The sequence below is a fragment of the Onychomys torridus genome, chromosome 1 (assembly GCF_903995425.1).
Source record: "Onychomys torridus chromosome 1, mOncTor1.1, whole genome shotgun sequence".
Classification (NCBI taxonomy): Eukaryota; Metazoa; Chordata; class Mammalia; order Rodentia; family Cricetidae; genus Onychomys; species Onychomys torridus.
Window position 1 is genome coordinate 84,373,021 of NC_050443.1, and position 26,151 is coordinate 84,399,171.

Sequence of the window (26,151 nt, forward strand, 5' to 3'; positions counted from 1 at the left end):
GCTTATCCCATGGTAAACTTACCTTGTGTCATCACGTTAAAATTCCTCCGGATCTGTCTCATGGCCGGGCGTTTCCATGGCGATCACTGACCAGACCTTCACTCGTGGAGCCGTCTTCCATGATGTTCCAACTCTTAGGCAGGCCTGCCTTGGTGTGTGACGATGTTCACCACTCCTCCACGTCCTTGAGCCTCACGCTGGGCGCCAGTTGTCCCGACCAGCGGGATCTTCAGCAGAGACCCTAGAAGGGGGAATGGCGAATGAAAGGGACAAGAGCCACAAAGAATAGTGGCTCAATACTGGACAACAGAAACTTAACTCAGGCAGGCAATATGGCATGGCTCTTAAAATTGTCCTCGGCATGAGTCCTGCTTAGTTGATTCTGGCCATGTTCTCTCCCTTGTGTCTTTCACCCCTCTGGCTCTCAGTTCTTCCCCCTCCTCTTTCACTGGGGTCCCCAAGCTCCAAGGGGAGGGACCCAATGGAGGCCTCTAGTCTGAGCGCTCTCTCTGCCTAGTGTTTGGCTGTGGGTCTCTACACCTGTTCCCATCAGTTGCCAGAGGCAGCCTCTCTAGTGATGACTAGATTAGTTACTAATCTATGAATATAGTAGAATATCATTGGGAATCATTTCATTGATTTTTTTTTTTTTTTTCTTTCTTCCAGTTGTGTTTGGTCTCTGGGCAGATAAATACTTTTACTTAAAAAAAAAAAAAAAAAAATTGAAGATTGCCGAGTAGCAACACGGTGCTGTTGGTATTCAGGCTGCCGGCTGACTTCAGGTCCAGTCTCCACAGCTGCGGTGACCACTGAGAAAAGAGTGCGTTTGTGTAGTTGCCCAAGATGCCCAATATCAAAATCTTCAGCGGGAGCTCCCACCAGGACTTATCCCAGAAAATTGCTGACCGCCTGGGCCTGGAGCTAGGCAAGGTGGTGACTAAGAAATTCAGCAACCAGGAAACCTGTGTGGAAATTGGAGAAAGTGTACGTGGAGAAGATGTCTATATTGTTCAGAGTGGGTGTGGTGAAATAAATGACAATCTAATGGAGCTTTTGATCATGATTAATGCTTGCAAGATTGCGTCAGCCAGCCGGGTGACTGCAGTCATCCCATGTTTCCCTTATGCCCGCCAGGATAAGAAGGATAAGAGCCGGGCTCCCATCTCAGCTAAGCTTGTTGCAAATATGCTATCTGTAGCAGGAGCGGATCATATCATCACCATGGATCTACATGCATCTCAAATTCAGGGCTTTTTTGATGTCCCAGTGGACAATTTATATGCAGAGCCAGCTGTCTTAAAGTGGATAAAGGAGAATATATCTGAGTGGAGAAATTGTACTATTGTCTCACCTGACGCTGGTGGAGCCAAGAGAGTTACCTCCATTGCAGACCGATTGAATGTGGATTTTGCCTTGATTCACAAGGAACGGAAGAAGGCCAATGAAGTGGATCGCATGGTGCTAGTAGGAGATGTGAAGGATCGGGTGGCTATACTTGTAGATGACATGGCTGACACTTGTGGTACAATCTGTCATGCTGCTGACAAACTTCTCTCAGCTGGAGCTACCAGAGTTTATGCTATCTTGACTCATGGAATCTTTTCTGGCCCAGCCATTTCTCGTATCAACAATGCATGCTTTGAAGCAGTAGTAGTTACCAATACCATACCCCAGGAGGATAAGATGAAACACTGCTCCAAAATACAGGTAATTGATATCTCCATGATCCTTGCAGAAGCCATCAGGAGAACCCACAATGGAGAGTCTGTCTCCTACCTGTTCAGCCATGTTCCTTTATAATAGAATAACTTCTGAAGCATTTTGAAAATAAAACCAATCCCACCTCTCGTTTTTCTTGGTATTTGGTGAGTTCAGCAGAAGGCCCAGAGTGCGCCAGTGTAGCTTTTTACAGCCCACATTAGGTCCATTAGAATTTAGCCTAAATTGGAAAAAGACAAATTGCGATTAGCTGCTAGGATGTCCTACTTGCATTGTTTCATCCTGGCTTTCTTGTTTATTTTGTGAGCCTTGCAGCTGTTGAGAATATTCCACAAGGTCCTTAGGATGTGATTGACAACCTCATACTCCATTGCATGTGAATGCTTTGGGGTTTTTATTCATTCAGAATAACTAGCAACAAAGTCAGCCCATGTGTGATACATTTTCAGAGGTTTGTGCTACACTACAGCAAGAACCTTGAGCATCCTTAAACATAGTTCCAATAGTAAGCATCCTGTCAGTCAGGGGCAGGTAGCTCAATGCAGTAATTAACTTCTGGGAGGAAGAAGCCTGATCCATTGCCATCTGTTTAACTCTATAGCTTGAATTTTCTACACCTGTGTTTTCCATTTGGCTTTACCGTCAGCTGTCTTGACCTTTTCCTGGACAAATATCCTGGACTCAGTGATCATTGTACCATAATTTTCTGTAAGACAGACTTGCTTTTTGAGAGCTATGTATGTAACTGCTAACATTCACATTAGATAACCTGCTATAGCGCAATCTTCCTTAGCCTGTTGCCACTGTGGTGGTAGGTTTTAGGTGGTGTCATAGTGCCTTTTGATTAAGTATTTAATTTTCATCTTCCTTGGATCCATTTGGTCTCTCAGTTGAAAAGATTTCTGCTAAACAATTTGGTGTTATAGTCTCTTGTAGAAAAAACTTAATAAAATGTTAATGTATGCAAAAAAAATCTTCTCTCTGTGTGTATTCTCTCCCATATGCCATGCTAACTCAACCTCCTTACTGCTTTCTGAAAACAATTTTATGGGAGGAATTGGGTGAAAACACAGTCTAGTTGTAATGTCTAACAAAATGATCATCATATTAGGGATTATTTAAAATCAATGTGTTGCAGTTGGAGTTACTAGAAAATTGAGGAAAGTAACAAATAAAAACACATTTCAATTGAAAAGAAGTAAATTTTAAGATAGTTTGATTTTAGAAAAATAAGTTTCTTATTATGTGAAATATTAAGTTGAGGTGGCCCAGGCTAAAGAGGGACCCAGAGTTTGATGAGATCAACACAATCCCTCACATGGTGTTTCACTCTGGAAATAATGACAAGCTGTTTCTAATTTGGCTTACATACTTCATGGTGTTCTGTCCCCTCCCTATTTCATTTCCATGTATTATTAGTAGGTGAACTGCCTGTTGCTGAAATTATAAGGTCCTTCAAGGTCAGAGAGGAACTGATTCATACATTTGGTGGTCTTTCTCTTGCCTCCACCATCAAGCCAGTACACTGCTTTTCTATTTGCCTTCCAGTTTTGTTTTTTAAAAATAACACAAAATTTAAAAAATTTCTTTTTTTTGTGTTCTTTGATAATTTCACCTTTACTTAGAAAATTATCTTTTCATCTTTCATTTGAAAGAAAATATCTTATTTAGCCAGGCTTATTGTTACCTAGCTTCCAGCATACCTCAATATCAAATATTTCATTTGTTGTGCTTCTATGTGGTAGCTGACCTTTCACTGCTGGGTCGGAATTATTAACCAGGTCTCTTAAGTCCATTTCCCCTTCCTGTGAGCCTGAAGCTGCCCCAAGTTTCACTATGGAACCCAGATTTGTTTCAAACTCAAGATTTTGTATTGGTAATTCTCCTGTCTCAGCTTACAGAGTACTGGGATTGCAGGCAGAACTACTTTGCCTGAGGAGCTATGACTGCCTACTAACCTAAAAAATCTTATTAGACCTTAAAACATTTTTTTTTTTAGATAAACAACTTAAGCTTTTATGTTTCTCAATCTTATAAACTTTAAAAACTTTTTGTGCCCTTTGATGAATATAAATTCAGTTCTCTGGAGAATAATATTTTTAGGTATATGAACTAAAGTAAAAAAGATGTAGGGTATTAGAAAGGAAACACGTTATATTGTTGTCAAGATACTTTTCAAAGCTCTTCAAATTGGGTGACTGTGGCAATATATGAAAAATATTTTTTGGTAATATATGAAATAAAAAAGATCTTGTAGTACATCTTTCTTTGGGCCGTCAGCTCACAAATAATGACATGGAGACTTTTTATTAATTATGAAAGCTTGGCCTTAGCTTAGGCTCATTCCCAACAAGCTCTTATAACTTAAATTAATCTGCTTCTCTTAATCTACATTCTGCCAATGTGGCTTTTTTTTTTTTTTTTTTTAACCTTTCCTCCATTCTGTATGTCTGCCTCCCTCTGTGTCTCACTGGCATCTCCCCACACACCTAGATTCATCTTCCAAGTTCCTCTCTCTCCCTGGAAATCCCACCTACCTTCTCCTGCCTAGCTTTTGGCCATTCAGTTCTTTATTAAACCAGTCAAAGTGATACATCTTCACACAGTATAAACAAATATCCTGTAACATTTCCTCCTTTTATCTAAATACAAAAGAAAGGTTTTAACTCTAACATAGTAAAACCTGTATACAATAAGAACAACTATTAGATAAGAATTACATTCACAATGTTTAGTCCATTTGTATTTGGCAAATTTGGAGAAAATATTATCTATCTTATCTTGGTGAGTTCAAAGTTTTATACCTAAACTGTTTTCTATCATACTTGCGTTACCAACCTAAAAATGTCTTATTAGACCTTAAAACATTTTTTTACATAAACAACTTAAGCTTTTATGTTTCTCAATTTTATAAACTTTACATCTCTTTTGTAAGTTTCTTTTCTGAATTTGGTAACAATGAAAACTGTAAAACTATGACTATATATTCTTCAACACTATCAGAGACCTGAGAAGGATATAATATTACCTGAGTAAACAGGAAGTGCAGAACAAACAACTTCTAAAATTATAAAAATGACAAAGACAACTGGCTGTCCGGACAGTCACCCGTGTTTCCTCTGCAATGTTGGGGCATTCATCTTCAGCCTACAGGCCTAGAATATCTGACAGACTTTTCTGTGAAGCAGGAATTTTTGAAGGACTGTCTTACCTTGTCTTGGCAAAATTTGGCTGTCACTTTTTTTGTGTGTCATTGTCCAATTTGGACAGCCTACTGCCAGCAGTTGAGGCAAGGGAAGTTTCTTGCCCAGTGGCTAGCATTGAGGAGCAGATATATCTCACTGTCATGAAAAGCCTTATGTTATTAAAACATCTTAAATGCCATATTCTGTAGATCTCTGAAGTGTTTGAAGACCACCTATCTAAAAATATAACTCTTTTTGACCTTGAAAACATACCTGACATGACTACAAGTTTGATTGCTATAGATGACTAAATACTAACCTACGTTTCTTAATTATCTTAAATAGTTTGTAATAAGAGCTTTCAAGGACTGGAACTTTACATTACATTTTTAAATGAGCTACATAGGCACAATACCTTAAACAAGAGTAGAAACTTACATACACTATGTTATAACAAAAATAATCTTAAATTTGTATCAGTATACAAAAATCCATACCAATGTAAAACATTTGAGACTAATAGTTGCCTTTTAGTTTAAAAGTAGATTCAATAATCTACCCTTTTAGCCTATCATTCCTATAACTCCTCTTTTCTTTCTTTTTAGAAAGGGATCCCTGAATCTAATCTACCTTGTTTAGTTTTTTACCCCTGACCATGATCAATAAGAACTTGTAAACCCCCCCCCCCCCAAACGATAACAAGTATTCATAACCTACCAAACTATCAAAAATCACCCACCCCACCTCTTGGTAATCTGAGTGTCATGTTTTCTAGACTGCTTCCTGTTGTCCAGGGGTGACAACATCCTTAGGGAACCCTGTGGAAAAGTGGGATAATGATCAAGTCCTAAATGTGGATGCCTGAACTATCTCAAGTGAGACCTTTGACATAGATCTCTGCAGATGCTCTTCCCCTGCTGCCCATATGATAATTAGGTTTTGTGCTTCTAGCTGTATGGTAGGACTGTGCTGCCAAATGCAAATTATGTGATGCCCCAGCTGCTGTTCCCATCATATATATTTACCCTCACTCTGGAATAAAGGTGAGCTGTAATACTGAAAACTGACTCCTGGAAAGCTTCTTCTGTCATAACCACATGAAGCCATCTGAACCTTTGTGGTGGTATTGTGTTCCCCAAAATACTGTGCACACTAATAAACTTATCTGGGGTCAGAGAACAGGACAGCCACAATATTGAACATAGAGGTTAGACAGTGGTAGCATATGCCTTTAATCCTAGTATTCCAGAGGCAGAAATCCCTCTGGATCTCTGTGAGTTCAAGGCCACATTGGAAACAGCCAGGCATGGTGACTCACGCCCTTAATCCCAGAACATAAGCCTTTAATCCCAGGGAGTGATGGCAGAAAGCAGAAAAGTATATAAGGTGTGAGGACCAGAAACTAGAAACCCTTGGCTGGTTAAGCATTCAGGCTTTCAAGAAGGAGTTCAGCTGAGATTCATTCTGGATGAGGACTCAGAGGCTTCCAGTCTGAGGAAACAGGATCAGCTGAGGAACTGGCGTGGTAAGGTACCTGTGGCTTGTTCTGCTTCTCTGTTCTTCCAGCATTCACCCCAATAACTGGCCTCAGGTTTGATTTTTATTAATAAGACTCTTTAAGATTCATGCAACAAACCTTGTTCCCTGCTTCTGCTCCCTCCTTTCTCACAGACCAGTGGCCAATGATCCTCGAGGAAGATGGAGACCTACAATCCACGCCATATCAAAGGATAGCATGTAATAATAATTCATGAGGACTCTGTAGCCAACAAGACTTATTAAATCTCATCCAGTGTCAGAGATGTTCCCATGTACTGGGATTAGCTTATATGTCACCTATTTTGTAGTTTTTCTTGGTTTCTTCCTTCATGTCTGCAGCCAAGATTTTCAGGAGGTCTCTCCTGGTCAAATCTGGTCTTCATTGATTGTGAAGAAAACCATAGCTTCCCCCCCCCCCCATGGAAACAAAGGCATAACCTCTACCCTAACACAACACATTTTTGACTTCCATTCTTTTTTTAAATGTACATTAGTGTTTTGCCATGGAAAATTTTGGGTCCCCTGAAACTGGTGCTGGGAGTTGAACCTGTGTCCTACTGGAAGAGCAGTCAGTGCTCTTAACCACTGAGCCATTTCTCCAACCCTTTAACTTCCATTCTAAAGTTAAGATATCCTTAAAATATATAGGCTGGTCTCCTAGCAGCTGTTTTTTGCTTATTAGCATTTAAAAAATTCTAACTTAACAAAGTACTATATAGGATCCAGGTGTCCTATGTTATATTTCTTATTCTTACGTGGCTTATTCTTTCTATATTACTTTACCCTCTCTTTAAAGAATATATATATAATTTTTTTTTTCTGACCACCATGCAGCTCTGCTTATCACATAGCACTGGTGGCTGGCTCTGCCCCTCTTCAGGTCCAGCAGGCAGTGGCAGGCAGTTGCAGGAGCCACACTTCTCTATGCCTCAAGCAGCCTACCTGATGTAATCAGACTTTCATGTGGGCCGCCAGCTCCCAAATAATAACACAGAGACTGGTTAATTATGAAAGCTTGGCCTTTAGTTTAGTCTTATTCCTAACTAGCTCTTATAACTTTAACTTGATTCTATTAATCTATGTTCTGCCATGTGACTTTTTACTTCTCTTCCATTCTATATACCCCTTGCTTGTGTCTTGCTGTTGTCTCCCACACACACTTAGATTCATCTTTCGAGTTCCTCTCTCTCCCCTGAAATCCCACCTATCCTGCAATAGTTCTAGTGGTTGGATTTCATAATTACTACTATTTTTAAGGTAATGATGGACATTAATGATATTTTGAGTTATTTATAGCAACTGTTAACTGATAGGAAAATTACTGATTTATACTGGTGAAATACAATTGTTAGTAATATGATTGTGGTTTGTTATCCACATACAAAATGAGAAAGCACCTTATGTTTAATTTACAAGTCAATAAAAACAAAGACTTTTTTCCCCACCCAAATTAATGAACTTACTGAATTTTATTCATCAATCCTTTTGGTTCTGTGGCCTCTGTGTTAGAAGCAACTGCATTATTGTGCAGATGTGAGAACCGAGGAAGATCCCTGGGGGAAAAAGGATAAAAGAAACTACTTTTGGAAAGTGAAGAACAAATTAAATTCTAGTACAGCTTAGCAGTCAGTATTCAAGTGTGTCATCTACCCTGCCCACAGTGTCTTTGATTTACTTAGTAAATGTGTATAAGAACTTACAGTGCTGTTGGGGATTCACTGGGCAACTACCTTTTTATCTGTATAATCCAATGGGCAGTTAAACATCCAACAAACAAGTAGAGGCTATTTTATATGTATAGAAATGGACAGTGTATAACAGGTAGATTTAAACTAGTTTAGTAGGTGAGGGAAGGCTTCCCTGAGGGAGTGATGACCTGGGATTTGAAGATGATTTAGAATCAGCTTGGTAATAAGTAAAAGAAAGGTATTGTAGTTGGAGAGCTTCTCTCTAGGTGCCACCAAGCCACCGCGGTCCCACAACCCACGAATAAAATAATCACTCAGATGCTTATATTACTTATAAACTGTATGGCCATGGCAGGCTTCTTGTTATCTACTTCTTCTATTTTAAATCAACCCATTTCTATTAATCTATACTTTGCCATCTGGCTTGTGGCTTACCTGTACCCTACATCTTCCTTGTCATGGTGGCAGCTGGCAGTGTCTCTCTCTCTCCAGCTTTCACTCCCAGAATTCTCTTCTCCTTGTCCCGCCTACCCTATCCCTCCTGCCTGGCTACTGGCCAATCAGCACTTTTTTAACCAATCAGAGCAACACATTTGACATACAGAACATCCCACAGCACTTCCCCTCTTCTTTCTTTCTTTTTTTTTTTTTAAAGCAATGTTTTAACTTTTGCTTTTTTTTTTTTTTTTTTTTTGAGCTGAGGATCGAACCCAGGGCCTTGCGCTTGCTAGGCAAGTGCTCTACCACTAAGCTAAATTCCCAACCTGCAAGGTTTTAACTTTTATGTAGTAAAATTTCAGCTAACAAAACAATTATCAAGCAAGAATTACAGTTACAATATTAAAGAAGATATCCTATCTATCTTATATTTGTGAGTCTAAGTTTTTATATCTAACTTATCTTTTATCATAATTGAGGAAATTATAACTATCAGGTCTTTGACGAGGTTGAAGACTAGCAGTTATAGTTACAAATTAGTATATATATAATATCTTAGATAGAATATATTAAATATTAGACTCAGATTCTTTAGGATAGGACACCTTTTGGAATGATCTTTGTAACATGCCACCTACCCATGCTCTAGATTTCCCTGGATTTTAGTATGTGTTTTTTGCTCGATATTGTTTGCATTGATTATAGTTCCAACTTATCTAAGTAATTGTCCCTCATTACTCCTGGACAATATTTGATAACCATTTCTTTGTATATAGTCTTGTATTAGGTTAGAACCTTCTTATTTAGACAAAAGGGGGAGATGTAGTGGGTAGCCATTCTGGACTTGGCCTGGAAGTTCCAACACCCATTGAGGCTTCGGTAATGGTCACGCCTACAAGGTGGGGCTGAGGGAGGACGCTGAAGACCCAGGATCGAGAGGAGAGGCCTCACTTGGTTCCAGGACTCCGAACGCTTGAGGTAGACTGAGCAGAGTTCTCCAGAGAACACTGCTGGACTGCGCCATACCTTTCCCAGACCCTGCAACCTATCCCTTCATTTGTAAGTTACCCCACAAAATAAACCTCCCTTTTAACTACATGGAGTGACCTTAATAATTTCACCAATAAGGTATTCTAACTGAAAGAAATTCTATTGTAAGTAATGCCTTCATTAAGTACACTTTTAAAACTCTGCGTTTCTAAGTGGCCCACCAGCTTTTCTTTTTGCTATTAATCTCTACTGAACTTGGATTCATTTTATTTTCAATGTTAACTTCTTCTAAGGATAAATTAAATACTTAAAAATTATCCTGTCCATATGTATAGCTGTATTTTTCAATGACAAATTTACCTTTTATTTGAACAATTATGACAAATTGTAAAATGAATTATTGCAAAGTTTAAAATACTTTATTTTGTTCTGTTTATGATAATAAATTGAGATAACCAAACCAGAAAGTTAATTGTTATGCAAATTTCAATTTTGTATACATATTTCAGTGGTGGAGATGCAATGTATATAACATATAACTCTGACTAAGAGATTTCAAAAAGAACATGTAAAGAATTCCTAAGACCAGGCATGGTGGTGCACACCATTAATCCCAACATTCTGGAAGAAGAGACAGGCACATCTGTTTGAGGCTAGTCTGGTCTACATAGTTAGTTCTGGACCAACCAGGACTATACAGTGAGACCTTTTCTCAAAAACTTAATAAATAAACAAATTATTAAATTATTAAGCTAGTATCCATATAATCAGCAAAGCATGAATACAGTCAATTTTATTATTAATAAGATAAATGTGTACTAAAAGTATACTGAAAAAGTATATACTCCAGAATAGCTAAAATTAAAAAGAATGTTAAGATTAAATGTTGGTGATATAAGAAAAAACAAGAATTTTCATCCATTACTGGTAAGAACAGAAAGTCCCACAGATACTTTTAAATAATGTTTCTGTAAGTATTTTACATACATTTTTGTATACATACATATACATTTCCATTAGGTATATGATAGGAATAGAATTCCTAGAATTTCTAGGCATAATTTATATGCCCAACTTTAATGAAGGATAATAGTTTATAAAATACCTGTAACACTTTTCAAGGTTGGAAACAACCCAAATGCTAATTACTGGTAAAATCAATACAGACATCAACATATGGTTATATAATGGAAGATTATATAACAATGCAAACGAACTAGTGCAGATCTCATGTAGCAACATGGTTAAATATAACATAATATCCAATAAAGTAAGTCAAGTGCAAAGGGCAATATTGTATTATTCAATTGCCTGTCCAAAACCAGGTTTGATCTGTGGTGTTAGATTCCCCTTTGGGAGTAAAAATAAGGACAAGTGATTAGAAGAGAGCATGGGATAAGAGCTTGGGGTATTGGTAATGCTCTACAACTTGATCTGGATGGTCCTGGAGTGTGTTTATCTTGTCACAAATTCACTGAATGGCACAGATATAATTTGCATATTACTTTTAGTATAACCATTGTATTTTAGTTAAAAATATAAAAGAAAAAATCTGTACCCTTTATAGCCTCTGACCCACGAGGGTTATTCTCTGAGTATGGTGTTAATAAAGATCTTTAAAGATGTCCACGTCCTAGTCTCCAGACCTGTTATATGGAAAAATGACTTTGCATATGCAATGTACTGTCATTGGCTTGTTATAACAGAGCTAACTCAACTATATGGTGGTGTCCTAGTTAGGGTTACTATTTCTGTGATGAAACATCATTTCTAAAGCAACTTGGAGAGGACAGGGTTTAGTTCAGCCTACACTTCCAAGTAACAGTCTATCACTGAAGAAGGTCAGGACAGGAACCTGGAGGCAGGAGCTGATACAGAGGCTATGGAGAGGTGCTGATTACTGGCTTGCTTCTGATTGCTCAGCCTTCTTTCTAATAGAATTCAGGATCACTAGCCCAGGGATGGCACCACCCACAGTGGGCTGGACCCTCCTCTGTCAATCACTAATTGAGAAAATGCCTTACAGTAGGATCTTATGGAGGCATTTTCTCAATTGAAGTTCCCTCCTTTCAGATTACTCTAGCTTGTGTCAAGTTGACATAAAACTAGCCAGTACACGTCCATGATATGGACAGATAGACCCATTTGTAGGATGGGGAATGTAGTAATAAACTTGGGGTTCTACAGCCAGCATAATCCTTTCTGCAGTGACAGAACTGCCATTCTAACTAGCCAATTCATCAGGGGTGTCCTGCAGGATACTTAGATGGCAAATGAGCTGTGGTCTAGTGAACAGCAGATGGTGCTATTATAACGTAAAAAGACTGTAGAAGAGTTGTGTCTCCAACTGCCAGGAGATTGCATAGATCACACTCTTTCCACCAAGCCCCAGGGAGAGGATCCAGGAAAGGGTGAGTGACTGAACAAGCATTGTTTTATCTGATAAAAACTTAATTCATCCTGAATATATACACACAAACTGTCAGATTGGATTAAGTTTCAGCTAGACTGAACAGTTAATGTTTTTTTCTCCTGTTAATCAGTGCATGGGGACTTGGACTGGACATGGATTATAGAATAAAGAGAATAGTGTTCTTGTACATGTTTTTAGCTATAGTCCAAGATTGCCCTTCTTCAAGGCTATTGAGATTTCTTTCTTTCTTTCTTTCTTTCTTTCTTTCTTTCTTTCTTTCTTTCTTCCTTCCTTCCTTTCTTCCTTCCTTTCTTTCTATTTATTTATTTATTTATTTATTTATTCATTCATTCATTTATTTATTTATTTATTTATTTATTTATTTATTTATTTATTTATTTAACAGGTTTTTAGAAGATGAGAGAAAGGATCAGAGAATGCATGCAAGTTGACCTTTCCCTCTTCCTCTCTCCTCTCTTATTTCTGTTTGAAATTTTTGAGTTTTGGAAAGTTAGAGGGATTTGAATTTGCACCAATAGGTTTATTATGCTTATGTGATTATCCCTCTTCCTTGTAGAGAATGATCTCTAGTTCGGAGAGCTTCTAATAAATACCCTCATTAAGTGTGATGTGTATTAAAGGTCCATTAAGTACAAGGTCCTGTAATAGATGCAGGGTACATGAAGAAGAAAAATCCAGCCATGTGCTGCACACTGCACACGTTATGATTCAGAGCTGCTTAGCATCCTGTAATGCATAGGATAGTTCACCACAACAAAGAATATTCTGGCCTTAATTGTTCTTAGTGCTGAAGTTGAACTATCTTGGGATTCTTTGTGGTGATAGAGCTCACTACCACCATCTGGTGGCCATAGAGAGAGGGCCTGCAACTTTCATGTTAAGCTGGACTCTGGATGAACTAAGGTCTCAGAAGTAAGTTGGGAGGTTGTAAGAATAATAGTAATAGTTAGGTTATGGAATACATAAATGGCAGGGAAAATTCACAGTTGTGAAGGTGTTCAAAACTCTTACTAAGATGTTTAGTTTCTTCTGCAGTTATTTGTACCTTTCAAGCTTACATCACAATTTCCATTTTCTCTTCTCACTGGGTTTGCAGAGACCCAATAACTAGATGCTAAGTTAAGAGAGCCATTGGAAAGGAGACGTGGACACATGCCCCAATCCCTAACCCAGAAGATATCTCCAATTGATAACCACTTGCAAATGAAGAATTAGTTTTCTTCATGGAGGTCTCACTGGGGAATAAACCACTTTTAAGGGTAGGCCCCATGCCTAGCCATAGAAAGGAAACCTTTGGATGGATGTAGAGAATTTCTACTTGCATTTGTAGGTGTCTTCCATCACATGTCATGATAAAGCTTTAGTATTAACAGAAGTAATTTCAGCATGAAGTACAGTGGACCAAGGCCAGGCTCCTGTTTAGGCTAAATTTAACTATTATCTCCATTTCACTCCTTCTAAGGAATGCCTTTGCAAGGCCTTGGCTTTTCACCTTGATGGCAGTTCAAAGGCCAGTGGAAAAGATCTGCACTTCCTTTGTTCATCAGTTTGACCTCTCTTTTATCTTGTCTAGTTTTCTAATTATCACTTAATTATGAGTTTCATACTCAGCAGCTATGTCTCATGCTCATCTCTAATACTTTAAAGAGGGCGGGGGCTTATTTTGGTTGTCTTAGTCACCATTTGGTAGCTCTTTTGAGAGGTTGTTAGGTCATGAAGGTGCTAACCCCATAAATGGGTCACTCCATTGATAAATTTGTAGCTGAATGACGTGAAGAGGTGGGGCTATTTTGAGGAAATGGGTCACTGGGGCCAATGTTTGAGGGATATATTTTGTTCCTGAACCCTTCTATCTCATTCTGCTTCCTGGCCAACATTAAATGAACAGCCTTGATCTGTCATAAACTCCTTGCCATGATACTCAGCCTTACCACAGGTCTAAAACAATGGAGCCAAGTGACCATGGACTGAAATTCCTGAAACTGAGCCAAAAGACATCATCTTTCCTCATTTAGCACTGTATTCTTGGGTGTTTGTCACATCTATGAAAAACTAACATAGACCTAGTACTCACATTCCTGTCTGGTGGTGACTTGTGGAAGGCCTAGAAAGGATAGGTTCTCTTCCCACATTTTGGGACGAGAATGTTAGGTTGTCCTTATTTTCTTTTTATAGTATATCTTTATGACCCACAACAATTGTTCAAATTTATCTGTATTTTTCTTTACTAGGGCCTTAAGGATGTTACAGATTGGTTTATGCAGAGGAAGGTGCTGAAACAGTTGTGAGAAATATTTGTTAGAGATCAACACCTGTGAATAAAGAGGGGCAGAAGGAAGTTTTGGTAAAGGAAAAACTGAATGGTGATGCTGGCTTCATGAACTTTCTTGAACCAGATAGAAGCTCTAGGGTGGGTGAAAACTATTAATTAGAGCATCCTGTGTTAGACTGCATGCTTGGGTCTTTGTGTCTTGCTCAGAGTGTACAGAGAGCCCTAGGAAGGGCATGACCTCCAGTGAAGAGGCTTTGTGTGTTTGAGGCAGATTTGAATGACTTGACAGCTGAAGAGTGGATGCTTACTGCATTCTCCTTAGTTGGCCAGCAAATTCTTCCATGAGCTAAAAGTTTGGAGAAGTATTTATGTTTTACTGTTGAGGAGTTAATAGGAACCATAGCCTGATTTATTAAATAAACATAATTGTTCAGAAGGAAGATACCAAAGATAAACTATTAGGGAGGCTGTTCTTAGGAGGACATGCCCTGGCTCACATCTTTTCCAATGTAGAATAAATGTAAATCCTTTGGATTATATTAAAAGTATTAATAACATTAGGGGTTATTTGATAGCTGCTGTCAAAGGAATTTAGTAATGCATTTATTTTGCCTTTATTCAATTCTTCACACCAATTTTGAACTTGAAAGTTTTAATCCCATTTAAAAAAAAGAAATCATGTTAAGAGAGAGACAAAAACCAGAAAATCCACTACTTGGTTCCAAATGTAGAATTTTGACCTGCTTTTTCATGAATTATAATTGTGTACTATATAGACATAAACACATTAAAGCATAACAGCACCAATAATTATAATGTTTAAAACCTGTATAGTTATGCTAATGTGACTTTTGCTATTCTTTTTGCTGGTACTAGTTACTACTAACATTTAAAACACATACACAAGCCAGGAATATTTATATTATTAAGTCATTCTTATACCTGGAGTGTTATCATTTTGTAGATGAAGAAAATGAAGCCAAGATGGGTCCAGGGTCACATGACTAATGAGAATATATGCATGGCTAAACAGTGTAAATTTGAAGTTTAGTGCTCTTAATTAGAACTGCAAGGTAGCTTCCCTAGATCTCAGTACTTACATTATACCTACAAGTTTACAACTTCATGTACCCTTTCCTTTCGTCCCTGCCCCCCCTTTTTTTTGAGACAGAATCTTTCTGTGTAGACCAGGATACTACATAGATCCCTTTGCCTCTGCATCCTGAGTGCTAGGATAAGCATGTACCACCATACCTTTTTTTTTTTTTTTCTCTTCTTGCCTCCCATTTCCTTAATAAATAACTTGTATGTAAAACTATGCCTCTGAGGAATCTAAGACAGCATTTTCTTTTTTTATTAAGAAGTTTTTATTCATTTTACATACCAATCACATATTCCCTCTTCCCTCCTCCCGCCCCTCCAGTTTTCCCCTTCAACCACTCCCCATTCCCTCCTACAAGAAGGTAAGACCTCCCGTGGGGAGTCAGCAGAGCAGCTGAAGCAGGTCCAAGCCCCTCCCCCTGCCTCAAGGCTGCACTAGTTGTCCCACCATAGGTAGTGGGCTCCAAAAAGCCAGCTCATGAACCAGGGATAGATCCTGATCCTACTGCCAGGGGGCCCCTTAAGCAGATCAAGCTATACAACTGTCTCACTTAGAGGGCCTAGTCCAGTCCTGTGGAGGCTCCACAGGTGTTGGTCTAAATTTCATGAGTTCCCACTAGTTTGGTTTGGTTGTCTCTGTAGGTTTCCCCATCATGATCTTGATGTCCCTTGCTCATAGAATCCCTCTTCTCTTACTTCGACTGGACTTCTAGAGCTCAGCCTGGTATTTGGCTGTGGATCGCTGCATCTGCTTTCATCAGTTATTGGGGAAAGGTTCTATGATGACAGTTAGGGTATTCACCAATCTGATTACTGGGGTAAGCCAGTTAAGGTACTCTCTCCACTATTGCTAGTAGTCTAAGTTGAGGTCATCCTTGTGGATTCCTGGGAAGTTCCCTAGCACCTAGTTTCTCCCTATCCTCATGAAGTTTCCCTCTATCATGGTATCTCTTTCATTATTCTTCCACTCCATGCCTCTTTCAGCTCGACCATACCATTCCTTATGTTCTCATCCCCCACCCCCAGTTTACTCATGGAGATCTCATCTATATCCCCTTCCCCGGGCAATCCATGTGTCCCTCTTTGGGTCCTCCTTGTTAGCTAGCTTCTCTGGAGCTGTGAGTTGTAGTCTGGTTATCCTTTGCTTTACATCTAGTATCTACTTATGAGTGAGTACATACCATGTTTGTCTTTCTGAGTCTGGGTTACCTCACTCAGGATGATATTTTCTAGTTCCATCCATTTGCCTGCAAATTTCATGCTGTCATTGTTTTTCTCTGCTGAGTAGTACTCCATTGTGTATATGTACCATATTTTCTTAATCCATTCTTTAGTTGAGGGGCATCTAGGTTGTTTCCAGGTTATGGCTATTATGAATAATGCTGCTATGAACATAGTAGAGCATGTGCAAGATAGCATTTTCTATACTGATAAGTAATAATTGTTGCAGTGACTTTGTTAAATGTTTCTCCAAAGATTTCAATAATCTGTAGTGCATTTGAACTATTAAGTTATAATTACATTTATTAAGGACTAATTATATTGTCCAACGTGATTTCTCAAGGAGTCATATTGAATATTACTCCTAGTGAGGGGTGGATGAAGCTGTTTAATCCTGTTAGTGTGTAATGATAAAATGTTATTTGAAAGGAAAGGAGTAAGAGGCATTACAATGTCATAACTTATGCTTATACATACTTGCTCTTTGTGTTGCACTGTTTCTATTTTATTTGTGATGATTAATTTATTCCCTCAAAAAGCATGAGAAATGTGCTATTTCACTGTTAAGGTACATGTGCCGGCACAGTGACTGTGTTCCCATAGGCACTGTTATAATAATATCAGTATTAGTGATTATGACAATATCTGGGATAACATCACACTTCTCCTTTTCTCTCTTGTTGACTTGTGTAACACATCACTAATGTAAAGTGTTGAATTATTTTCTCAGATATTAGTGAAGTGTTGGAATGAAGAGAATTGCAACTTTGAGGGGAAGGTGAGATAAAAATTGTATGTTTTACAGATTTTTCTCCATAATTCAAATGAACAGCATTGTTAAACTCAAGGAGGTAGTTTTTAGACAAATCTAAACACCTAAACTTTCTTATATTCATATACCCCACCCTCTAAGAAAAAGAATACTTTCAAAGCTTCTCAGAACAAGCCTGGAGATGTAGCTCAGTTGGTAGAGTGCAGGCCTAACACAACAAGGCTCTGGGTTTGATCCCTAGCACCACATAAATTGGGCCTGGTGGATCAAGAGTTATGGATCATCTTCAGCTACACATTGAATTTGAGGCCAGGTTACACTACATGAGACCCTGTTTCAAAACAAACAAACAAACAAAACAAAAACACCCCCTCAAAATAAAACCCCCAAACAAACAAAACAAATAAAAAACCTTCTTGGTATAATTGTCAATCTTTACTTAAGAAACCCAAATGTTTATACTTTTGAAATTTAATGTTTATTCATGGGTTCAATCCAGTGATACTTATACATTATGAAATGAGCAAATAAGTATGTAAATATATGAGCAAATAGACATACCCATTACCTTATATCCTCAGCACGTTTTGGTGAAAGAACATTAAAATTCACTCTTTCAGTAGTTTCAAAATGCACATTATTAACCATGGTCACCAGAGCTTATTCCTTGTGTCTGAGACTTTTGGCCCTTTGAACAATGCCTCCTTCCTCTTTTACTCCCCTCAGCCCATGATAGCTGCCACTATATTCTCTACTTCTATACATTCTATATTCTAATTTTTAGAGTCCATTTATAAGTGAGTAAATGTCATCTTATTAGATTTGATGTTGTAGAATGCTACAGATGAGCTAGCTTCTTCATATGTACAGGCCTTGTAGTTCTTTTCCTACTCCTCCTTGTATCTATGTCTTAACTGACAGGAATGTCCCTAAGTTTATATACTACAAAAATATTCATAGCCATGATTTGAAGTATGACTTTGGAGTCTTAAATGGATTTTATTTTATCATATCTTCACATATATTGGTATTGATTTTTTGTTATGATTACCTAAATATATATATATATATATATATATATATATATATATATATATATATATATAAAATGTGTGAGGCCAGAAAAGGGCATCAAATTTCCTGGAACTGAAGTTACAGATGGCTGTGAGCTGCCAAGTGGATGCCAGGAACTGAACTCAGGTCCTCTACAGGAACAGCACTTGCTTATAACTTTCAAGCCATCTTCCTAGCTATTGATACTTTGATTTTAAACCAGAAGAAATTGAGACAAAGAGATTAAAAATATTTTATAGGGAAAGCTTCAAGATTTTTATATATTTCATCCTATAAATGAAAATACTGGGGACTCTTGTTAGGAGGAGGAGTTTTAGAATTATTTAGGTATGCTGTAACTCTTTCTGATATTGGGTTACTCACTGAATATTATTATTCTTTCAAGTCATTGAGCACATCCTCCTTTGTGATTTTGGCCCATGCCTCTGGGATTTCACCTGTGTCTATAAATCTTTTCTGGTATTTTTCCTCTAGTTTTGATCTGAAATGTGAGACAAACCATTTCCAGTATGACTGGGTGGATGAGTCTGGAGTGATGCTCCATGTGGCATAATCTCCTCCTGCCTGCCGATAATTCTTATATGGGATTTCTTGGTTATTTCCCAAAAGCATGAAGCGGTCACTTGCTACTGAACTAGTACAGCAGTCAATGACAAAGTGGTCTGTTTTATGCTTATGCCATCCACTGACAGCCTGAGGACGGTGGAACGGCACACTGTGGTCTCCTTCATGTTGGGGAATGGTGTTGGTACAAATTGCATTACACAAAGGACACTGTTTCCAGCAGCCACAGAGATGTTCAGAGAGAATTTTCTCAATGTCAGGAACCATTTCATCTATGGGCTTACTTGAACAGTCCTCTTCTACTTTCCTCATTGCAGGATCCAAAGCTGCACTCATGGCTTCTTTCAGAAACTCCATATCCTTTATCTCCTGGTGCTCAATGCTTATCAGGTCTCTTCTTGGAAAGATCAGGTTGCTCCCTAGGTGATCACAGAACAAATCCAACCAGGCAGAAGCAGTGCTGCCTTTATCTTTAGCTACTGCTGTGGACTCATGAATAGCAGAGAGGATGGCATTCTTGATGTCACCTAAGCTTATTTTTAAAAAAGTCTTTATTTTTTTACTTCCAACAACTGAACAGTATTGTTTAATGTGGCTTTCAATATAGCTGCTAAAAAATGATTTTGTGTAATGAAGATACTCCCAGTACTTATCAAAGTTTTCTTCTTCTGCCAGAGAAATGAGAATATGTTTCTCCAGGTTAGCCCTGTTTCCATTGAATGCAGGGCAGTTGGCTCTCATGGCCCCAGCAATTTTAATGACCATTTTCTCCCTTATAGTGGCAGAGATAGCAGGGGTGAGCTTGTGCCAAAGAAAATCAACAAATGTTTTGATGGAGGTGGCACCTTGGCAGGAGATCTTAAAACTCATGAAGAAATCATCTTTCTTCCTTTCTAGATAGTTCACAGGATCATTTGCTCTCTTGAATGCTTTGTGCATTTCCTTAAAACTCTTAGATGCTCTTTGGAATAAACATAATGACAACTCAATGATATATTTGCTTGTAAATGTGTATCTTCCCTCAGTAGGTGCAGATTTTACTTCTTCTTCTATTATTCTCAGGATTTCATGAAAATAACTTGTATCATAATCACACTGTTGCTTATGAATATTGTTGATAGTTTCATTAAATCTTGAAATAATATGGTCAGTAGTCATATTAATGGATTCCCTATCACAGGATTTTAATGTTCTAGTCATGAAGTTATACTTCTTATTCATTTTTACATGTTCATCATAATTTATTTGAAATTTATCTCCAGAATTTCTCATTAGTATGTCCACCATGTTTATCTCCTTTTGGAAATAGTCCCAAAGAATATTTTCAGAATCTGTGTCAATGTCAGGTTCTATGACTTGAGGAAGATCTGAGGACACATCACAGACCCATTTTTTCCAAAGTGGATTGAATTTTTCATATAATTCTTCTTCATTTAATTCTTTACCCTTTATAGTTAAAGCCAACTTTCTGCTCCTTTCCAATATTTCATTTGCATAACTTGACTTTTTCTTATCCAGCCTTTCTTGATTTTTTTTTAAATGAATAAGTTCATTGGCTTTCCTTCTGGTGTCTGAAATAAGTGTATCTTTAAGGATTATTAGTTTATTTTCAAAATTTGATTTCCATTGAATCAGTATTTCATTGTCTGGATCTTCATTAAAATATTTTTCAAGTTCTTGCTTAATTGTTGTATACTTTTCTGTGACTGGAGCCTCAAATATGCTTGTTTTGAGTGTCTGAACTTTCCCATTCTGAATCTGATTGATCAGCTGGTTCTGGAAGTCCAGCATGTGGCTCCTCAGCTCCCACGTCCAATGGTTATACATAGTTTCCAGCTTGCTCATGGCCATGATCTCTCTGGTGTTCCTGAAGCTGAAAATAAAGTTCTCATTTACTAGAGCTTTCCACAAATCTTGAACTCTAAATTTGACATCTGAGATCTTCATGATACTACCTCTGGACTCCTGTTTGGCAGTCAAAATAATTATACTCTTTAGTTCCTGGACATTGTGACTATAACGAGGATTAGGAGGGGCCATTGGGGGATTGCCATCCCAGAGGTGGGCAAAGTAGTAGACATGATTATTGACATCAAACTTAATTACATCACTGAAGTGAGATACATTTGAGCACTCTTCTTGTTCTGCAGCTGTTACTGCCATTTCATCCAGTCTCTGCTCTAAGCACCTTCGCCCTTCCACATTTTGGTCTTTAGCTGTAATTTCTCCCACATTTTGATGGACAAAGAGGCAACTGGGGGAGATTTTCACTTGTTTCATCCTTAGAAAGGCTTGGACGGCTATTTGTAGAATGTCTTGCATCTCACAGGGATTCTCCCCAAAAATATTGATCAGAGTCAAGTTTCCAAGGCCAATGACAAAGGTTGCCAACTCATTGTCCCAATTCTGGGATTTGTTGTTGAGTTCTGGAGCCCGAAGTCCTTCTGTGTCTACAACAAGCACAAAATCAAAGCCAAGTTCTTCTGTGAATGTCTCTTCTACCTTCAGGAGCTGCATGTAGGCTCCCTTGGTACACCTGCCTGTGCTGGCTGTGAACTGCAGCCCAAACAATGCATTCAGTAGGGTAGACTTCCCGGAGCTCTGTAGCCCAAGGATAGAGAGAACAAACAGTCTTTTGTCTCCAAGTTTCTCTGAGATCTTGTCAAAAATAGCCGCCACCCACTTTAGAGGCACATATGAAGCATCCCCATCCATCAGCTCAATGGGAACACCAGCTACCATCAAGTCTGCAGCAATTTGGGGGAGGCAGAGAAAAAGGCTGTCTCTAGAGGAGGAAATTTCTTCCAGAGCTTCATATATCTGGCCAACTTCTCGTAGAAGGTGCTCAGTTCCTAAAGTGCAGTTAAGAATCTCCGTAGAGATGGCTTCTATCTGCTTCTGCCACAGTGTCAGGGAGCTACTCTTCTGTTCCTTTTGCTTTTCTCTTTGTACCATTAACCACAAATATCTTTGCTTTTCATGCAGCTTTTCCAAGTGTTCTGTAGTCAAGTTGTCAAAAAACAGACTTAGCCACTGCAAAAAGTAGAGTTTGTTATGAGTTTCTGAATATTCTTGGAGAACTTCAAGAACAGAGCGCATTAAATCATTGAGAGGAAAGGCTTTTTCCAATTGCCGGCATCGAATTATCCTTTTATCTGTCTCAATCTCACTTTTGTGTTGTTCAATGCTCCGATTCCCTTTTTCTCTCAGATGATAGAATTCTTTGTCCTTCTTACACCAAAGGTGCCAAAGTTGTCCCTGAAGGGGTAGTAAATTTTCTTTTGTCTGTGATAACTTGGATTCCTCCAGGAGGGCCATTATAGTCTCTGCCTTTTCCTTGGCTTCCTTGCAGTCTCTCTGGTCCTCATCAATAAGGAATCCTTGTTTTTGAGCCACCTGTGAGCACTCCTCTAAGCTGAGAGCAATATTAGAGAGCTCTAGAAAATGTTTGATGGCGTTTGAGAGCTCTTCTGTTAGTTCTGCCTCATTTCTATTCCTGATACCAATTCTCATTCTTTTACCAGAATTACTGGCTATGGCCTTTTCTTTGTCATCAACCAAACAGATCAGAGGTTTTGGTGACTGCCACAGCTGTCTGACAAGATTCTGGTTTTCTCTGTTGTCATCAGAAGCTGACATGAGGATCACCAAGAGAGAAGAGACATCCTGCAGGAAGCTGAGTTGTTGCCTGTGTTCCTTGGCATCTCCATGAAGATTGGTGAAGGCCACACACTTGTCAAATCTGTCCTCACCTTGGCCCCCAGGACAGAACCAGCAGATCTCCACCACTCCCTCCATCAGAAGACAGTGATTGTTGCTTCCTCTGCAGTGTCTGTGAAAAAACACATCATGTTTATGTTTGCTGAGGAGAGAGTTCATGATCTGAGATTTGGAAGCAGAGAGGCCATTTCCAACTCTAATGAAGGACACAATGGGGGTAGAGACACGGCACATCTGCTGATTCCTGTGACTGTAGCTCTTGTCCTGTGGTGATTGACTTGCCTCTTGCCAACTTCTCCTAATTTGTCTGAGAGTCCAGAGAGAGAATTCAATCTGAGAAGTGGTGGGATTTGGTACCACCAGGGGGAGTGCAAATTGACAAATGGAAAGTTTGGACAGAATATATTGCCTGGCAAGATCATCTGCACAGTGGAAAATAGCCATCTGGATGTCCATTGGGTGAATGTGGGGCTGGGACTCAGCGTCTGAAGGATAGGTAAGACTGTCATTTTCTTTTATGACATCTTCATATGGATCAAAATCTTCATTTTCATGATCACAAGAAACTATAGTGATCTGGTTTTCTATGTTTTCGCCATCTTTGAAGACCAGATGTCTGAACCCACAATCTAGCATCAGTAGCTTTTGTAGGAAATAGAAGGGTAGTTCCTGTTCAGATCTTGGCTGTGTATTGTATACACAAGTCTTATAGATCAGCTGGAAATCAGCTCTGCTCATCCTTTTTGGGTAGTGATGTTCTAGGCCTAGACGCTGGAGTAAGTCTAGGAAAGGTCCTTTTTCTATCATATCCTTTTTGTTGTTTTCATTATTTTGCTGTTTATAAGGCTCTTTCTTTTCATAGCAGAGGCTTTGCAATTGTTTTTTTACCTCATCCATTTTCAAAGAAAGGATGGTGGTTTTATAGTCCCCATCAATGAGTAATCTCAAATCATTCTCCAGATTTTCCCAGTCATGATGTGCTCCATGTTTCATGAGAACATGTGCAACTTCTTCAGACAACAGTTGTCCCATATGTTGCCTTATTAATGTCAAACGTTGTCTTTTCTCTTCTGTAGAAATATCTGTGATTTCAATTGTGGCTTTGAGAGCAGTGAGCACCAGGAATGCCTGGCCTCTGTAGCTGCAAATATTTTTAAGTTCTTGGTATTTGTGTTGGACCGTTTGCATTTGATCCAAGAGGAAGTTTAACTCATTACACCCCAGAAGATGCTGAAAAATATTGTTTACCAACTGATAGCCTGCACCAGCTGCAATGGAGAGTAGCATCAGTTGCATGTCTGGCTGCCCTGTTTCTCTGAGGTACTTCAAGAAGGAGCCAAGAGCTGTGGTTACCTCATATGTAGCCATTCTTTTAGCTTCTTCCACTGTTTCTGGGGACTCACTGTTTATATTGACTTCCATCAGGTTTTTGTGGATTTTCTTTAAGGTCTTAATGAATTCAGAAAATGAGGGGATTTTGACTTGTTCTTCCTCCGGCTCTGACTGATTGATCCACTGTATGATGGATTGTGCCTGAGGAAAGTTTGTCACTTTGTAGACATGAGGTTCTAAAAGGCTGCACAACTGAGATTTAATAAACTGAGTTTTATAAGTGGGTGAATTTTTGCAAAAGTTGACAGTGTTTATTAGAAAATTCTGCAGATCCCAATCTGTGAGGCATGTATTAATCCAAATATTATAACTTTTTATTTTTTGACTCAATGTTTGCATGAAGTCTATCAACTTACTAAGCTGTACTTCTGGATCAGAAACCTCCCAGCATTTCACATCCTCTAGGAAAAGTCTAGCTTCTTTTCCAGCAGTAAGAAATTCCTCTCCTTCCTGAATTTGAGCAATGAGTCCAGTCAGAGCAGTGTAGCTGTCTTTCAGGCAGTTAGCCACTTGGAGGACATCTTTAAAATCACTTCTGTGGCTAGAGAGGATGATGTCCCAAATAGGTACCAACTGAAGTCCCCGGTCAATGACAGACCACGTTTGATTGCTAGCAACAAGACCAGCTGTCCACTGGGCAACTCCATCTGCTTCTGCTGGTCCACCTATCTGGGCAACAGAGAGTTTTACCTTTGTTTGAAAGTTTTGATGATTTGTACTGTAAGATGCTGTTTTTGAATTCGAGTTTGACATATTCAAACTTGCACCAGCTTTAACTCCAAAGCCACCATAGCTGCCCTTTATGTAAATATTCAAGGACTCTGCTGCCTGCTGCTTTATATCAGCCAATTGCTCTCTTTTGAAACCCTCTGAAATGGCCTTCCAATAATAGATTCCCCCCAGGTGCAGTGGGCCTTGGTTAGCATGAGAGCCAAACCTGTGAAAAAAGTTTTCAGCCCTGTGCCTCAGTAAGGGAACTCCATTTGGGTGTGTAGTTTGATTCAGGAGTTCTTCAATACTTTTTAGCTCTTGGAGAGCAGCCTTGGAGAGTTGAAGCTGATGGATGTGAAAGTGGCAGGTGGCCAGTGGGATGTAGCTGAACTTGGCTGAGCAGAAATAAGATTGCTCTGAATGTGATTGGTGGTTGTCCCCAGATTCTGTATGTTTGCTTTGACCCATACCAGCTTCTAGACTAAGGCCCCATCCTTCACCTTTAGCTGAGAAGGCTGAACTGAAACCCAGCTTCTCCATAGTCTGTGTGAACATGGTTTGTTCTTGAAAAGAGGAAAATTCCTTTGCTTCCATCCATGTGCCATGCTCTGGGCCAACAAGTGAGAACTCCTTAGGGACACTGAGTAGCTGTTCTTTTTTCTGAATCAAGCTTCTTTGGTGGCTGGTCTTATAAATTCCTTGCAGTGCCAGCCCTCCAGATGCCCATCTTACCAGGTCTCTATCGGAGAAGTTTCCACTGTAGGAAATTTTCTGCTCCATGTTCTTGAGATGTCTGTCCATTGTTTCAGTGACATCTTTTAGGGGCACTTCAGGCCCTGGCCAGCACTCTTCAGGTATCTCCATTGCTTGTCTCAGCTCTGCTTCTTTCCTCCTCACTGCCTCTTCCTGTCTGCTCTTCCCTTCTGACTGCAAGACCCTCAGTTCCTGCAGTGCCTGTCCTGCCTGACTTTGTCTGCTCTTTATCATCTCCCCTGGAGTCTCCTGGAACTCTGCAACACTCTTTGGCTGTGAGAGGTCAAGCAGCTTCTCCAGAGCCTTTTTCTCCCATGTATGTTGTGTCTGGGACTTTAGCTTCTGGAGGTCTTTTTCTTTTAAGTATTGTAAGGCCTGGGCACTGGTCACACCCAGGTCTTCCTGAAGTTTAGGCAGCCAGTAGTCAACAGACAACCCCACTTCTGTTAGCATCTCCTGGAGATCTTGCCTTCTGCTCCTTAGCTGAGGCTCATTAGGGGTGCACTTTGTTGTTGCCATGGCTCTGTGAAAAACAGATGTGCAGTTAGTCTCGTCTGTGTCCTGACCTTAGGAAGTGT

The 26,151-nt window shown here is 39.1% G+C and overlaps 2 protein-coding genes across 2 annotated transcripts; one reads left to right on the forward strand and one right to left on the reverse strand.

The window, feature by feature from the left end:
* The first annotated feature begins 682 nt into the window (after positions 1-682).
* On the forward strand, positions 683-2,678 carry LOC118585580 (ribose-phosphate pyrophosphokinase 1-like). Its single transcript, XM_036190260.1, has one exon. It carries the CDS (start codon positions 844-846, stop codon positions 1,798-1,800), a length of 957 nt encoding a protein of 318 aa, XP_036046153.1. The 5' UTR covers positions 683-843; the 3' UTR covers positions 1,801-2,678.
* Positions 2,679-18,805: 16,127 nt separating this feature from the next.
* On the reverse strand, positions 18,806-26,092 carry LOC118579468 (interferon-induced very large GTPase 1-like). Its single transcript, XM_036180754.1, has one exon. The coding sequence runs from the start codon at positions 26,090-26,092 to the stop codon at positions 18,806-18,808; it is 7,287 nt and encodes a 2,428-aa protein (XP_036036647.1).
* Positions 26,093-26,151: the final 59 nt, after the last annotated feature.

What these genes read in the sequence shown, in the direction of transcription:
- LOC118585580 (XM_036190260.1), top strand. Translation starts at nt 844, where the DNA reads ATGCCCAATATCAAAATCTTCAGCGGGAGCTCCCACCAGGACTTATCC.
- LOC118579468 (XM_036180754.1), bottom strand. Translation starts at nt 26,092, where the DNA reads ATGGCAACAACAAAGTGCACCCCTAATGAGCCTCAGCTAAGGAGCAGA.